Source organism: Aotus nancymaae, unplaced genomic scaffold, assembly GCF_030222135.1.
Source record: "Aotus nancymaae isolate 86718 unplaced genomic scaffold, 86718_ANA_hifiasm-v0.15.2.pri h1tg000010l, whole genome shotgun sequence".
Taxonomy (NCBI): domain Eukaryota; kingdom Metazoa; phylum Chordata; class Mammalia; order Primates; family Aotidae; genus Aotus; species Aotus nancymaae.
Window position 1 is genome coordinate 63,828,781 of NW_026988421.1, and position 16,090 is coordinate 63,844,870.

The 16,090-nt window shown below is 38.3% G+C and overlaps 1 protein-coding gene across 9 annotated transcripts in view; it reads right to left on the minus strand.

The window, feature by feature from the left end:
* Nucleotides 1-16,090, minus strand: part of ASCC1 (activating signal cointegrator 1 complex subunit 1) — a 165,498-nt gene that overhangs the window by 25,472 nt on the left and 123,936 nt on the right. For all 9 annotated transcript variants that reach the window (XM_064374256.1, XM_064374260.1, XM_064374257.1 and 6 more), the window contains one exon: nt 14,604-14,689. In XM_064374256.1, coding sequence (XP_064230326.1) covers nt 14,604-14,689 — 86 coding nt within the window. The remainder of the gene's footprint in view (nt 1-14,603; nt 14,690-16,090) is intronic.

Below are 16,090 nucleotides of genomic sequence, written 5' to 3' on the forward strand. Positions count from 1 at the left end.
TTTATGAGATGTCTCTTTGGATATACAGGGGTCAGGGAGTTGCTTGAGGAGACAGTCTATTCCTTATAGGAACTCAAGTGTTGTGCTGGGAGCTCCATTGTTCCGTACAGAGCTGCTGGGCAGGTACCTTTAAGTCTGCTGCAGCTGAATTTATAACTGCCTCTTTTCCCAGGTACTTTGTCCTAGGAAGGTTGGCTTTATTTATAAGTTTCTGTCATGCTGCTGCCTTTTTTCATAGATGCCCTGCCCCACATGGAGTACTCTAGTCACAGTCTGCCAGCAGAGGAGTTGCTGAGCTGCCGCAGGCTCTGCCCAGCTGCTATGTGAACTGCCTCGGTAGTGGAGGATGCCCTTCCTCCCACTGAGCCGGACTGTCCTGGGTCCAGCTGCTCTTGCTGCAAAACTCTCAATCCAGAGCGTTTCAGATTTTGTGGGGGTGGTACCCACCCAGCCAGATTGCCTGGCTCCCTATCTCAGGCCCAACCTTTCAGTTGAATGGGCGGCTCTGTCTCCCAGGCATTCCAGGCGCCAGTCGAAACGGCCACCCAGACTTGTGTGAGTTTCTGTGCGCTCCCCACCCGCACCGGCTGAAACCGCTGCGCTGAAAACTCACGGCGTTTTTTGGCCCAGGAATCTCCTGGTCTGTGGGTGGTGAAAACTTGTTTGGAAATGTGGTGAGCACTCACCCTCTGTGCTGTTCTTGCTGGGAACTGTACTTCGGAGCTGTTCCTATTGGGCCATCTTGGATGCTCCCATGAGTTTTGTTTTTCATCATCAAAGGAGGGAGGCAGAGCCGTATCTTAACACTAACAAAGCAACATATTCTAGCAAGAAGTCTTGTCACAATCTCCTTCTCAAACTTTGACATTTTTCTGACATTCATGCTAATTGTAAAATTAGCACCATTTACTTGCAAGTTCAGTGTACTTTACTTTTCATTCAATTTTTTTTATTAATACCTTCTGCAATAAGGCATAAATGAAGCTGCGAACAAAATCACTGTCCATGTTTCAAGTTAATTAGTGCATACCACAGAGAAGCACACAATTAGTTTTGGATGTATTTTGAAATAAAAGAAAGTTAAATGTAAATTTAAGCTCATTATTATTCTTATCAGCTGAGTCTTGCTTTGTGTAGTAATAAAGTTGCAATCAAATTTAATTGAGAAATGAACTTGAAAGATTGTTAGTATGAGCTATAGGTATATTCAGTTTGTGGCTCTTCTTTTTTCTTGAGTAACTTCATTTTAAAAAAGAAACATTTGCTAGAAATGAAAATAATTAAGTAAACAGAAATTCAATAGGACTGACTGTTAACTAAATCTTTATGACATAATTAGCATCTCTTGAGGGCCTATTAAATAAGTGCATCATATTTAATCATAAAGCAAAATTGTGTTGGGTGAAATTAAAAAAATTAAAAAAAACTAAACTCTAACCTCTAAGACAGGAGTTGGCGAACTTTAAAGAGCCAAGAGGCCACAAGGATTCCACCACGACTACTCAACTGTGCCAAATGGCTTGTAAATAAATGAGTCAAACTGTGTTTCAATAAAGTTTTACTTACTTGGATTTCACATAATTTTCACATCATGAAATATTACAGTATTCTTCTTTTGATGTTTTTTCAATCATTAAAAAAATGTAAAAACTATTCTTGGTTTGAGGGCCATATAAAAACAGGTGGTGGGCCACATTTGCCTTTCAAACAATAGTTTGTCAACTCCTGCTCTAAGAGTTTATTACATGAAGTACAAGGCAAAAAATATCCCCTCTGGCAAACCTAGTGTTCTGTTGATGCATAACAAAAAATCTTTTTCTTCTCTCCTTCCAAAATCTGATGTCTGTAGAAAACAGTTTTCATCATTCAATCCAAAAAAGTTTCCTGAGTGCTTGCCAGGTGCAATACACATTGCTAAGCACTGAGAGGCATCTAAGAGGTCTCTGAACAATCAAAGTAGGAAGAGGCAGGGAGCTGAGAGATGGACAGAGCTCCATTGATTTGGATGGCTCTTACCATTAAGGAAGAGGTAATATTTGTATTGGACTTTGAAAAACAAGTATCATTTGAATACCTGAATATTGTAGTAAAAGAAAAACACAGAGATAAGGACAAAACATTAGGGATTAGACATTTTATGGAGTGAATTTTTTTTTTTTTTTTTTGAGACGGAGTTTCACTCTTGTTACCCAGGCTGGAGTGCAATGGCACGATCTCGGCTCATCGCAACCTCCGCCTCCTGGGTTCAGGCAATTCTCCTGCCTCAGCCTCCTGAGTAGCTGGGATTACAGGCACACGCCACCATGCCCAGCTAATTTTTTGTATTTTTTTGAGTAGAGACGGGGTTTCACCATGTTGACCAGGATGGTCTTGATCTCTTGACCTCATGATCCACCTGCCTCGGCCTCCCAAAGTGCTGGGATTACAGGCGTGAGCCACCGCGCCCGGCCGGAGTGAATTTTTTTAAAAGTAGCTCTAGAGTTAGGAAGAAAACCAGGAGTGCCAATTGCCACTGAAGCCAAAAGAAAGCATTTGAAGCAGAAAAGGGCTTAACACTCTCAATGCCGATACTGGGGAAAAGGTAAAAGTAGGTCAAAGCACTGAACAAATAGGGGCTATCAATGACTTTTTACAGTGTTGTTTTGGTACAATGATAGAGGTGACAGACAAGTTGGGGAGAATAAATAGGGAATAGTCTGAAAAGGACAGTGGTAGAAGAATGGCTTTATAGTGCTTATTCACTATAGAACTAGAGAAATGGGTTCTCCTTTCTTAAAACAAAAAATACTTTCATGAAAGATGCAGCTACCTTCTTAGTAAATTGCTCTAATATGAAACATTCTAATCAGAAAGTTGTCCTTTATACCAATTAAATTCTTACACTCTTTAAAATTAAATGACCCAATTTATGTCATAACATCAAGTGTCAATAAAAGCTGCATCTATCAGCCGGGTGCGGTGGCTCATGCCTGTAATCCCAGCACTTTGGGAGGCAGAGGCGGACAGATCACGAGATCAGGAGATCGAGATCATCCTGGCCAACATGGTGAAACCCTGTCTCTACTAAAAATACAAAAAAAAATTAGCCGGGCATAGTGGTGGAAGCCTGTAGTCCCAGCTACTCAGGAGGCTGAGGCAGGCAATTGCTTAAACCTGGGAGGCAGAGGTTGCAGCGAGTTGAGATTGTACCACTGCAGTCTAGCCTGGGCTACAGAGCAACACTCTGTCTCAAAAAAAAAAAAAAAAATCGCATCTATCATAAACGTTCCAAAAAGACACAGCCAAGAATCAACAAATTTTTCTGGAAGGTGCTATATAAACACACACATGCCCCAAATGGTTAAGTGTCCTATTAAACTCCTAAGTGCATGTCTGTCTCTCCTTCTTTCTTATAAAATTTATTTCAACATAGTTTTAGACTTATAAAAATGTAATAAGAATAGTAAAATGAATCTTGAATACTTTTATCCTTCCTTCTTTTTTAATAACCTACTTTAAGAAAAGCATCCTTTGGCTGAACTTCTTGCTTTTTGTTCTTTGTAATGTAGATATATATAATGCCATTAAATTTTGGCCATCAGTTTAAAAACTGTACTTTAGTTAATGTCCATGATTCAGTCACAAGTTGTAAGAAAACAAAGTACAATATAAGCTCACTTAACAGAGTTCCTGTTTAAAATTCATCAAGCTTCTTTAATCTGTAGATTGATGTTTTTCACCAACTATGCCCCATTCTCTCCTTTTGAGGTTCCAATTAAATGTATGTTAGATCTTCTCAGTTACCATCTTGAATGATTTGTTCTCTTTCTGTAATTTTTATCTCTGTCTATGCATCATTCTAGGTAATTTCTTCTGATCTAATTTCCAGTTCAATATTTCCCTCTTCAGCTATATCTAATTTGCTGCAAAACTCATACACTGAGCTCTTTATTTTGGTCATTGCCTTTTATGGTTCTACCATTTCTATTTGGTTCTTTTTCAGACCTGCTATATTGCTTTTTCTTTTTGATAGTTCCCAATTTTCTGATAAAAATTTTAAGCTTGCCAGCCAGGCATAGTGGCTCGTGCCTATAATCCTAGTACTTGGGAGGCCAAGGTAGAAGGACCACTTATGCTCAGGAGTTCAAGGGCAGTCTGGGCAACAGAGTAAGACCCCATCTCTATATTTTAAATTTAAAAAAAATTTTTAATTCTTTATTTTCTGAGATGGACTCTTGCTCTGTTAACCAGGCTGGAGTGCAGTGGCATGATCCTGAGTCACTGCAACCTCCACTTCCCAGGTTCAAGTGATTCTCCTGCCTCAGCCTCTCAAAGTGTTGGGGTGTGAGCCACCATGTCTGGCTTCTTAAATTTTAAGAATTAAAAAACATTTAAACTTGGCTTTTATTTCTTTGAACACAGTAAGCATAGTTGTTTTTAGTCCAAGTCTGATAACTCTAGTTTATTATATATTTATGAGTTTTAGAAGTCTGTTTGCTTATTGTGACTGGTTTCCTCTTATGCCTAATTATCTTTGACTGTGTCCTGGCCACTCTGAGAAAAAGTTTCTTGGAGGACTATTTTTAGACAGAGGGTGATGGTACCTTCTTCCTGAGTTTTCTGTTTGCAACTGCCATATGCCTAAGAACACTACCAGTTCAGAGCCTCTTTCATCCAAGTTCAAGACCTTAGGGTCTAATTCCTCCTTTTAGAACCCTAATAGTTAATTTTTGCACTGACTGGGGACCCTCTTTGTCATATTTTCCCCTCATATTTTCTCTTTGCCATTTGCCAGAGATTTCCTTGACTCTTTCTTCCAATGTTTGAGGACTCTCTCATTCTCTACTTGATCCTTTTAAATAACATCTTTACTTTCCAAATGATTCTTCAGAAAGTTGTATATTTGTTTCACTAACAATTGTCTACTTCACATGATTGTCAAGAATAATGTAATTGCTTTCAGTGCTATATATAAAAGCTATTACAAAATATTAGTATGGCCAACTGAACTGCAGTTAGTGTATCAGCATTAAAAGCTTGAGAGGAAGTGACATCTGCTTAGTGATTTTACTTAAACAAGATTAAAATAGTCAAAGAAATACAATGTAGTAAAAAAGGTCCAAGAGCCATGGTGAAAATCAAAGGACAACAGCTTTATCCTAAATTCCATTTGCTGTTATGTATCCTGCTATAATAGTGCAATGGGACATTTAGCAATAGATAATCAAAGAAAGATTTTCTGAGAAATTTGAGTTTTGAGAAAAAAATCTAAAGAGCCAAGTGACTAAGAAATAATTTTCAAAAACAGTATATAATATGGCTGAATACTGAATCAAATAATAAAATTGGACAATAAAAAAACACGTTTTCTTCTTCAAATGAAATAATATACTTTCTGGCCAGGCACGGTGGCTCACACCTGTAATCCCAACATTTTGGGAGGCCAAGGCGGGTGGAACACATGAGGTAAGGAGTTCAAGACCAGCCTGACCTCACCAATATGGTGAAACCCTGTCTTTACTAAAAATACAAAATTACCCAGGCGTGGTGGCACACACCTGTAGTCCCAGCTACTCAGGAGGCTGAGGCAGGAGAACCGCTTGAACCTGGGAGGCAGAAGCTGCAGTGAGCTGAGATTGTGCCATTGCACTCCAGCCTGGGCAACAAGAGTGAAACTCTGTCTCAATAAAAAAAAGAAATAATATACTTTCTAAATGCTAATCTCCCTTTGCAAGCATTAATATCTTTTTTAAAAAGTTACAACACTTCTAGTTTCCAGTCTAGCATTAAGAAGCTTTGAAGTTGCCACTCCATCCTAACAAGTGAAAAGCTAAACAAACTAAAACCTTGACAACTCTTTGTAGGTCTGTCAGAGAAGTGAGGTCACAGGACAAACTGCGCCCCCAAACTGGAGACACACACAGGTGGATACAGAGAATCACAGCAGAGCAGAAACCCACAGGAGAAACCTCCGGAGAATGGAGAAACCTAACTGTAATAGATGAACTGCTAGAGGCTGTGTGGACAAGTCTAAGAGCTAGAAACTCCAGGGAACCACCTCACAGAGGTTTTTATAGTTTTACCTCCAGGAACTCTACTTGGTCTCCTGCTTCCAGCAGGGGGAGGGCTAAAGAAACCATTCTGAAATAGGCCAGGCCACTTTGTTCTTAACAAGGCCTGCCCTCAAGAGAAACTATTTTACAGAGCTTAACTTGCTAGAGTTTTACGAAAGCTTAACAAACCTAGGGTAAGGATGATAACCAACTCCAGCCCCCTCTAGCCATCCACAAGGGGGAAGAGAAATATCCGTCCTAGTGGGCACTAACCTTCCATGTGAAGGAACTCCACCTCGGCTCTCTCCAGCCTTCCACATAGGGGCCCCTCTAACTATCCTGTCCCACCTAACAGGGGTGATGAGAAACATAAGTAACATTCACAGTTCAGTGGCACAAACTCACCAAAAGACTGAGACCTAATCACAGAATTACAAAACACTTCCTCTCCCTCCAATCTTACCATCACACCACTAAAGACCTTTTTACAGGCCAGTATATCATGTCCAGATTCAACAAAAAATTACGAGACATAAAAAAAGGCAAAACACACACACACACACACACACACACACGCGCGCGCACAATTTGAAGAGATCGCAAATATCAGAACCAGAGTAAGAAATGGCAGGGATGTTGGAATTATCAGACCAGAATCTAAAACAATCATGATTAATATGCTAAAGACTCCAATGGATAAAGGAGACATCATTCAAGTATAGATGGATAATGTAGACAGAGAGCAGGAAATTTTAAGAAAGAATCAAAGAGAAATGCTAGTGTTTAAAAACACTGTACCAGGCTGGTCATGGTAGCTCACACGTTCAAGATCAGCCTGGCCAACATGGTGAAACCCCATCTCTATAAAAATTAGCCAGGCATGATAGCGGGTGCCTATAATCCCAGCTACTTGGGAGGCTGAGGCAGGAGAATCACTTGAACCCAGGAGGCAGAGGTTGCAGTGAGCCGAGATTGCTCCACTGCATTCCAGTCTGGGTGACAGAGCAAGACTCCATCTCAAAAATAAATAAATAAAAACTAAAAACACTGTAACAAAAATAAAGAATGCCTTTGATGTGCTCATTAGCAGACTGGACATGGCTGAGAAAGAATCTCTGAGCTTGAGGATATGACAACAGAAACTTCCCAAACTGAAAAGCAAAGAGAAAAAAGACTGAAAAAACACAGCAGAATATCCAAGAACTGTGGTACAGGTACAAAAGGTATAAGGTACACATAATGCAAATACCAGAAGAAGAAGAAAAATAGGAACAGAAACCATTTTTGAAGGAATAAAAACTGAGAATTTTCCCAACTTAATGTCAGATTCCAAATTACAGATATAGGAGTCTCAGAGAGTACCAAGCAGAATAAATTTCCCCAAAAAATCTGTACCTAGGCATATCATAGTCACACTTCTGAAACCAAAGATAAAGAAAAAATTGTGAAAGAAGCCAAAGGGAAAAAACAAATACCTTTCCAACATAGAAGCAAAGATAAGAATTACATTTGACTTTTCCTCAGAAACCATCAAGAAGAGAGTGGAGTGAAATACTGTTGAGAGAAAAAAAATCCCATCAACCTAGAATTCTGAACCCTGTGAAATTATCCTTCAAAAAATGAGGGAGAAACAAGTATAAGGGATATGCTAAGAAAGGAGAGAAAAAGAAATTATATATAATGCTCAATTAAAACCAAAAAAAAGGCAGAAAAAGTGTGGGAGGCAAAAACAGGAACAAAGAACAAGGGCAACAAATAGAAAACAGTTACACATATAATAAACATCCTTCTGAATTCTTTTATCTGGCAAATTAAGAAAAGAACATATATAATAAACATTAATCCAACTATATTAATCAATAGTCACAGAGGGTGTTAGATTTAAAACAAAACAAAACACCCAAACAGTATATTGTCTACAAGAGACCCACTTACTTATTTATATATTTATTTGAGACAAGGTGTCTCTCTGTCACTCAGGTTGGAGTGCAATGGTGCAATCATAGCTCACTGTAGCCTCAACCTCCCAGGCAAAAAGCAATCCTCCCACCTCAGCCTCCAAAGTAGCTGGGACTACAGGTATGCACAACCATGCCCAGCTAATTTTTAAAATTTTTTGTAGAGACAGGGTCCCACTGTGTTGCTTATGCCGGTCTTGAACTCCTGGGCTCAAGCAATCCTCCCACCTGGGCCTCCCAAAACACTGGCATTACAGGCATGGGCCATTGTACTCAGCCAAGAGATCCACTTTAAATATAAAGACACACAGAGATTTTTAAAAAGGGATGTCCCAGCATAGATGGGTTCTTAAAAAAGAAAGAAGAGTAAATAAATAAATGGATAAAGAAAGATATACCATTCTAACACTAACTGAAAGAAAGTTGAGTAGCTAAATTAATTTCAGACAGAGCAAACTTGAGATAGAGCAAACTTCAGGGCAAGGAAAGTTATTATGGATAAAGAGGGGCAATTACATAATGATAAAATGGTCAACTATCCAAGAAGACATAACAATCCTTAACACATATATGCCTTAAAACAGTGTCAATATACATGAGACAAACATTGACAGAAGTAAGAATAAACAGATGAATTCACTATTACAGCTGAAGACTTTAATCTCCATATATCAGAAATGGACAGAATCCAGAAAGCACAAAACCAGTGAGGATATAGTGAAACTCAACAGCACTACCAACTGACTGGATATAACCAACATCTACAGAATACTTCATCCAACAAGAGCATATTACATGTTCTTCTCAAGATCACAAGGAACACTGACTAAGACAGATCACATTCTGGGCCATAAAATACAATGTAATAAATTTAAAAGAGAATCATACAGTGTCTGCTCTCAGGCCACAATGAAATTAAACTTGAAAGTGATAACAAAGATAGCAGGAAAATCCCAAAATAGGTGGAAATTAAACACCACACTTCAGCCAGGTGCAGTGGCTCATAACTATAATCCAAGCACTTCGGGAGTCCAAGGCGGGCAGATCACTTGAGGTCATGAGTTCCAGACCAGGCTGGCCAACGTGGTGAAACCCCATCTCTACTAAAAATACAAAAATTAGCTGGGTGTGGTGGCACGCACCTGTAATCCCTGCTACTTGGGAGGCTGAGGCACGAGAATTGCTTGAACCTAGGAGGCAGAGGTTGCAGTGAGCCAAAATCATGCCACTACACTCCAGCCTGGATGACAGAACCAGACTCAGTCTCAAAAAAAACAAAGAAACACACTTCTAACCAACACATGGGCCAAAAAGAAATCTTAGCTGGGTGTGGTAGCTCACTCCTGTAATCCCAACACTTTGTGAGGCTGAGATAGGAGGATTACTTGAGCCCAGGAGTTAGAGAACAGCCTGGACAACATAGTGAAACCCCATCTTTACAAAAAAATTTAAAAGAAAAATTAGCCAGGCATGACAGTGCACGCCTGTAGTCTCAGCTACTTGGAAGGATCACTTGAGTGAGCCCATGAGTTTGAGGCTGCAATAAGCTATGATTGTGCCACTGCACTCCAGCCTGGGTGACAAAGCGATGAAGCCCTATACCTAAAGAAATTAAAAATTAACTTTTAAAAAGGAAACCTCACAAAAAACACACACACACAAAACAAAAACAAAAATACCCACACAAAACACACACACACACACACACACACACACACAAAGAAACATCAAGAGAAATTTAAAATATTTTAAGCTAAATGAAAATGAAGATACAACTTATTAAAATGTGTAGGATGCATCAAAACAGTGCTTAGAGGGAAATTTATAGTATTTAGTGCATATGTTAGAAAAGAAGAATGATATAAAATCAATAACCTAAGCTTCTACCTTAGGAAACTAGAAAAGTAAGAGCAAATTAAATCCAAATTAAGCAGAAGAAAAGAAATAATTTAAAAAATCAGAGCACAAATGAATACAATTGAAAAGAGGAACTCAGCAGAGAAACTCAAGAGTGAATCCTAATGCAAACTGCGGCCTGTAGGTGATGATGTGTCAATGTGGTCTATCAAGTGTAAACATCTACCAGTGTGGTGTCAGATGCCAATAGTGGGGGAGGTCGTGCATTTGCAGGGATAGGCTATTTGGGAACACTGTACTTTCTACTCAATTTTGTTGTGAACCTCTCTTCTCTGTCCTCTAAAAAGAAAAATTGAATTTATCTTTTCAACAACAAAAAAAAAACCCTGAATTTATCTTTTCAACACTCTTCTAATACTGCAAAACAAAATATTCACTCAAAACAAGCCTCTCCCCTGAGAGTGTTTAAGACTTTAATTGTGCTTTTGTTCCCTTAGGACAGACCAACCAAAGAGCCCCGAGAGGGGCATAGGAGGCAGACTCATCTACTCTCTGAGCTTGGTAGTAGTCACACTGTTCGCTTTATGATTATTTGTTAAACAGTAAATGTATGACTCATGTACATAAATATATTTTTCAGCAAAAAAGAATAAGCAGTATTTTTTATAGCTTCCTTCATAAAAATTTCTCTAAGTAAAACAAACTAAAGATCTCATTTAAATTTATTCATTCTAATTGTCCTTTAAAAGGCTCTAAAGAAGGGACAAAACCAAAACTGAATGAAATACTTGGGTGGCTCATTCACATCTTTCAAGAAAAGTCTCAATGTGGCTAGAGATTCGAAACATATTTTAATATAGTTAGCTTAATACTGCCAGTCCCTTCTTTCTCTAAATTTAAAGATTCTTATATATAAAATAGAAAAGGTACAAATTCATCTCCTTTTTATATGGCTTCTATTTTCCAGGATTTTTAAGTGTCTAAAGAAATGGCACTTTTACACTATCCTTTGATTTTAGACCTACAGTACTTTCCATTCTTTCCCAAATACATCACTGTGCCTTTATTTGTACCACATCACCTTCTCTAATGATTACAACCTAGGGCTCTAATGCCTCCTCTTCACCCTGCAGTCAGAAGCTATGCTTTTGAACAGTTAATATCGTACCTCTGGTTCAATCTGCTGAGAGCACAATCTTGGAATACTGATTCTATTGCTTAAGACCCCAAACAGACTGTCATTACCTCTCTCCTCAAAAGCTGGCAGTTAATGACCATTCTACTTCTAGCTAGTGAGGGAACAGGTACTTCCAAGCAGTGTCTCTAGGTCAGCATGATTTCTCCAATTATAAATGTATCACTGTCTGTGGCTGTCCGAACAGCATCTCTTTTTGTCAACTCTTAGATTAGAAATGGACACTCTCTGAGGGGATGCCATCCTATGAATTTGACCTAGATCTTCTTCACTCATGCATCCTCCTTTTGGAGCTATCTGGCACTCTTGCATAAAAACCACCATAACCAAATATGTTTGTTCCTTTTCAGGTTTGAATAACACAGGAGAATTATTCCAGGTGTCAATTCTTAATTCAGTCTTTCCCAGGGAAAGAAAACTCTTATTTTAACTAGGAATAACCAGACACTAGTATATTACAGCTGCAACAACTCTCAAAAAAGCTGTACAAAAGAAAAATGTGGCTTCCACCTCCAACAGTCACTAAAGATTTCTTTTTTTTTTCTTATTAAGGCACCCAGAACACATAATATTATACCAAGCCAAAAGAACCAATTTTCTTCATGGAGTAGAATAGCAATAGGCTGTTACTCATTAAATTCTTACAGCAATGAGCAATGACTTTCTTTCTTGTTTTGTTTCTCTTTGAATAGTAGATGAAGTTGATTTTTTTTCTAAGGCTGCCTCCCATTACCAGCGTTCCTGATCCTTGGCCTATGCAGCTGTTAATATGCTGCACACGTATGCTTAGGCTCCTTATAACAACCAATGCAGTTAACCTTTCTGTTTACTCCAAGTCAGTTCCCATCCTGTTAGTGAAATTGATTTTTTTCTTTCTAAACATAATAATTTCATAACATACAAAAACTATATATACAAAGTCCACTGGTTTTCTAAATCCTTTTTTTTATTTTAAGGGCTTCAAGGGCCATGGAGTCACGTTTTAATTGAGAAAGACATGTCCATTCATGGTAATGCCAAAAGGTGAGTGGACTACTACTTCACAAACATAGTTAATTGCCTGTTTTGGGGGTGGGAGGTAACTGTTGAAGCCCACAATTAACCTTTACTTTAAGAAAGAAGTTAATTCCCTTGATTGAACATAGGTGATAGATTATTTTTCTGGAACTAGTGATTAAGGAGTAAAACATTAGAAACTATACTAAAGGGTACTTCGTCATAACTATCTGTGGTCAAAGGCACTTGTCCATAACTCATGCCATGGTTTTTATATTCTAATTGCCTATTAACTGTTTCCCTCATGGACTGGAAGCTCCTGGAAGGCAGGGATTATATCATAATGACTGTTTCTCATCTTTAGGGCACATAGTCTGGCAGATGGTATATAGTCATTAAGTATTTCTGTTAGTGTTGGTATTATATTCAATACAAAAGTCTAATTATTAACTAGCTATGGTTTTAGACTAATTGGCACACTCACTGCCCCACCATTTATGAAACAAGTTTTAATTGGACATTATCCCAGTTCAGGCAGATATGCCCAACTTCAAATATGTAATGTTCTCTACCTAAACACTGAGCATCTTTATGGGAGGCAGCAGAAAACAATGCTCAGTTAGTGAGTTTTGAGTCTTTTTGTTCTGATTCAGACTCTGCTACTAACTAGCGGTACCTCTGGCAAGTCACTTTACCTTAGTAGATCTCGTGTCAGAGATTAAAGTGGGGAATTGGACTAAATAGTCTCTAAGAGCCTAGCTAGGTCCAGCACCAAAAGTGACTGGGTTTGAATTAGTAAGGGTATACTGATACAGCCAAGTCCTTGTCAACACTAGAGGGAGCTACATTCATGTCATCACTGGGGTGGTTCAGAAGATTTCTGGAAAAAGCATCTTTAAATGGAAAACTTACTTTGCAGAATAAGAGAAATTCCATACAAAAGTAAAAGTTCCACACTGCTCATACAGCCACCCAACAGGCTCTCTTATCATCATCCCACTCTTAAAGATGTCGAAGCACCTCACATCTGACTTGCACCAACATTCAAGGCTTCAGTTTTAATTCCATGAAAAGCCAGTTGGCTTTGAGCCATTCCTAAAGATTTCTTTCCCCATTCAGTCTATTTTCTTTCTTAACCAAATTAACAACAACAAAAAGCAAAGTAATTCATGATGATACTGGAAAATCCCCAAAGAAGGGAGATAAAAGAAGAGAAAGATTCAAATCACACAGAAGCTATAGCCTGGGAAAAACAGTAAAGTTAACTACAGCTGAATTCATTAGCAGCCTGCCACTCAAACACAAAGCTACCTCAAAAACAAGAAAACTACTCAAAAAGAGAAAACATATCAAGGAAAGGAAGGACTTTGGCATAGCTCTGCAATGTGCGTGCTGGAATGCCTGTCTGAGTTGATGGTTGGCATTGCCCTATTGGGCTCCACGGTAAGCAGTCACAGCTGTTGAAGAGTGATATCATTAATTAAGGCAATGGGGTCACATTCAGCATTGGGCAGGAAACTGTAAAGCAACAAGATAAGGGAATGGAGGATGGGATAGGGAAGAAAAAGTACAAGCATTTCTCAAGCTAAAGCTTATTCTGATGTTATTATATACTTCCCTTCCACCTCAGCAAAACACCCATAGCCTTGAGAATGACCTAAACCCTTACAGAGCAAAAGAAAAAAAGACTTGAAAACCTCTCCATTAGTACCAACTTATGTTTCTCTTTGTCCAGAGGAACGATGGCATGTTAACCTGATAGAGAAGGCACAAATCATGAATATTGCAGAAGGGTAGTCTGTTGGAGAAAGATAAATGTAATCCTGAAGAACCCCTTTACATACATTTCGTAGATTAATTCAACACTTAGAAAGGGAAAGCCTCAACGGTCAGAAATGCACCATCTACTTTTTAGGACATAGGCTGTTTCTGAGTCAAAAGGGATTATAAAGCCACTTCAGAGACTGACTTTGTGGCTAAAGAGAAAAATCTGTTGGAACAAGACAAATAATTATTTTCTACTTAAAAAAATGCAAGCTCAAACCTCCAGAGGTAAGTACAGAGTAAAACTTAGGTTGAAATTAACTTATTTCTATGAATCCAAGTAGCTGGAATACCTACTTGTTTCTTTCTTTTTTTTTTTTTCTTTTCATCAGTGTTTCTTAAATTACCAATGTCAGGCAGGGTGCAGAGGCTCACACCTATAATTCCAGCACTTTGGGAGACAGAGGTGACAGGATCACTTGAGCCCAGGAAATCAAGGCTCCAGTGAGCTGTGTTTGCACCACTGCATTCCAGCCTGAGAAACAGAGCGAGACACTGTCTCAGATAAACAAACAAACAAACACATCAATTTCAAGTACTCTAGAAGTGACAAAGCCTTAAGAGGACCACCTACTTTTCCTTTCTTTACCCTTTAGATAATTAAATTTTAACAAGTATGAGACAAGGTATGAAGAAGTATGAGAAAAATATACTGTATTGTTAAAAGGAGAACTACTTGTTTTCCTCCCTTATTTAGGACATGTGCCAAAGGATTTTCAATTCACTCAGCTTCATACTGACCTTTAAAATGTTTCGGCCATCAAATGATTCTCTTTCCTTGAAGATATATTTGCCATCTGGTGTGTAGAGATTGTACCTGCCTTCAGCTGTAAACATTCCAAAGATAATGTTAGAAGCTTAGGTTGGTTGGTTGTTTTCTCCTGGATTTCTATAGGTACATAGGTACAACTAGAAAAATTTTCATGTACTACCTGGGAAGTGGCATAATGCAGAGGAAAAACGTCAGGCTATGAATCAAAAGACCTGTCATCTAGTCTCAGTTCTGTCATTGATTAATTCAATATACATTTACTCATTAATTTATTCATTTGACATTCTCCAGGCACTAACTGTATATTCCTAACTATGCAACTAGCTACATTCTTAAGCAAATTATGTCTCTATCATGGACCTTAGTTCTTCGGTGACAAAGTGAGAGGTAGGACTGAGTAATTTTCAAAGGTTCCTTACGTTCTACAGACCTAAGATAAGGGGCATATAATTTTAAATATGTAAAAATACATAAGAGTTCACACATTAACTAGTCAAAACTGCTGGCAATCATGCTCTGGGCTGATTTAAGAACTTCCCCCAAAGGAAAAAGAACCCTTTAGTTGCAATCAAAGGTATCCTTACAGACATTCTACACAGGAATGCAGCAAATCTATGACCTTAGCCTAAATCAAGCTGTGCTCTAGCTTCTTGAGTTAATTTGGGTTGCGTATCTCAAAAGAGATCCTTAAAGGTTGGCAAGAAAAAGAATATCAAAGGAGACGGAAACAGGAAAGAAAAAAATGTAACATCATTTCATGTCCTTTTCAAGTAAAAATTCAATACAGGAGAGTCCAGAGTACAAAAAATTCAAAAGTATCCTCAAGAATTAACTCAGAATATTTTCTGAAACATTAATCATTTCCTACCAACTGACAGACATTCAAAAATACTTATTTCCACCTTTAAATATGTTCTTTTACTTTTATAAGTAAGGAGTATAAGAAGCCAGAATTGATCAAATATATCTAGAGTTTTAACAACTCCATGAACATAATACATAATACATTTCAGCTAGCCCACTGGAGTTGCACATGGGTAACTATGGAACTATTTGTCTAACGAGAAGAATGCTCTTAATCAAAGATCCCACTCCCATGCACATTTCACAACTTAAAAATAGGTCCCCTGTTAAGAGAAAAAGACTGTGTGAAGTTGCAAAAGAACAACAAATTAATACCAAATAAATGTCAGAAAGTGGAAACAACACAAATGTCCACCAATTGATGAATGGATACATAAAATGTGGCATATCCATACAAAATGTGGCATATCCATACAATGGACTATTATTCAGCCATAAAAACATGAAGTGCCAGGCATGGTGACTCAGGTCTATAATCCCAACACTTTGGGAGGCTGAGGCACAAGGACTGCTTGAGCCCAAGAGTTTGAAACCAACCTGGGCAATATAGTGAGAACCCGCCTCTGTAAAAAAGCTTAAAAATTAGGTGTGT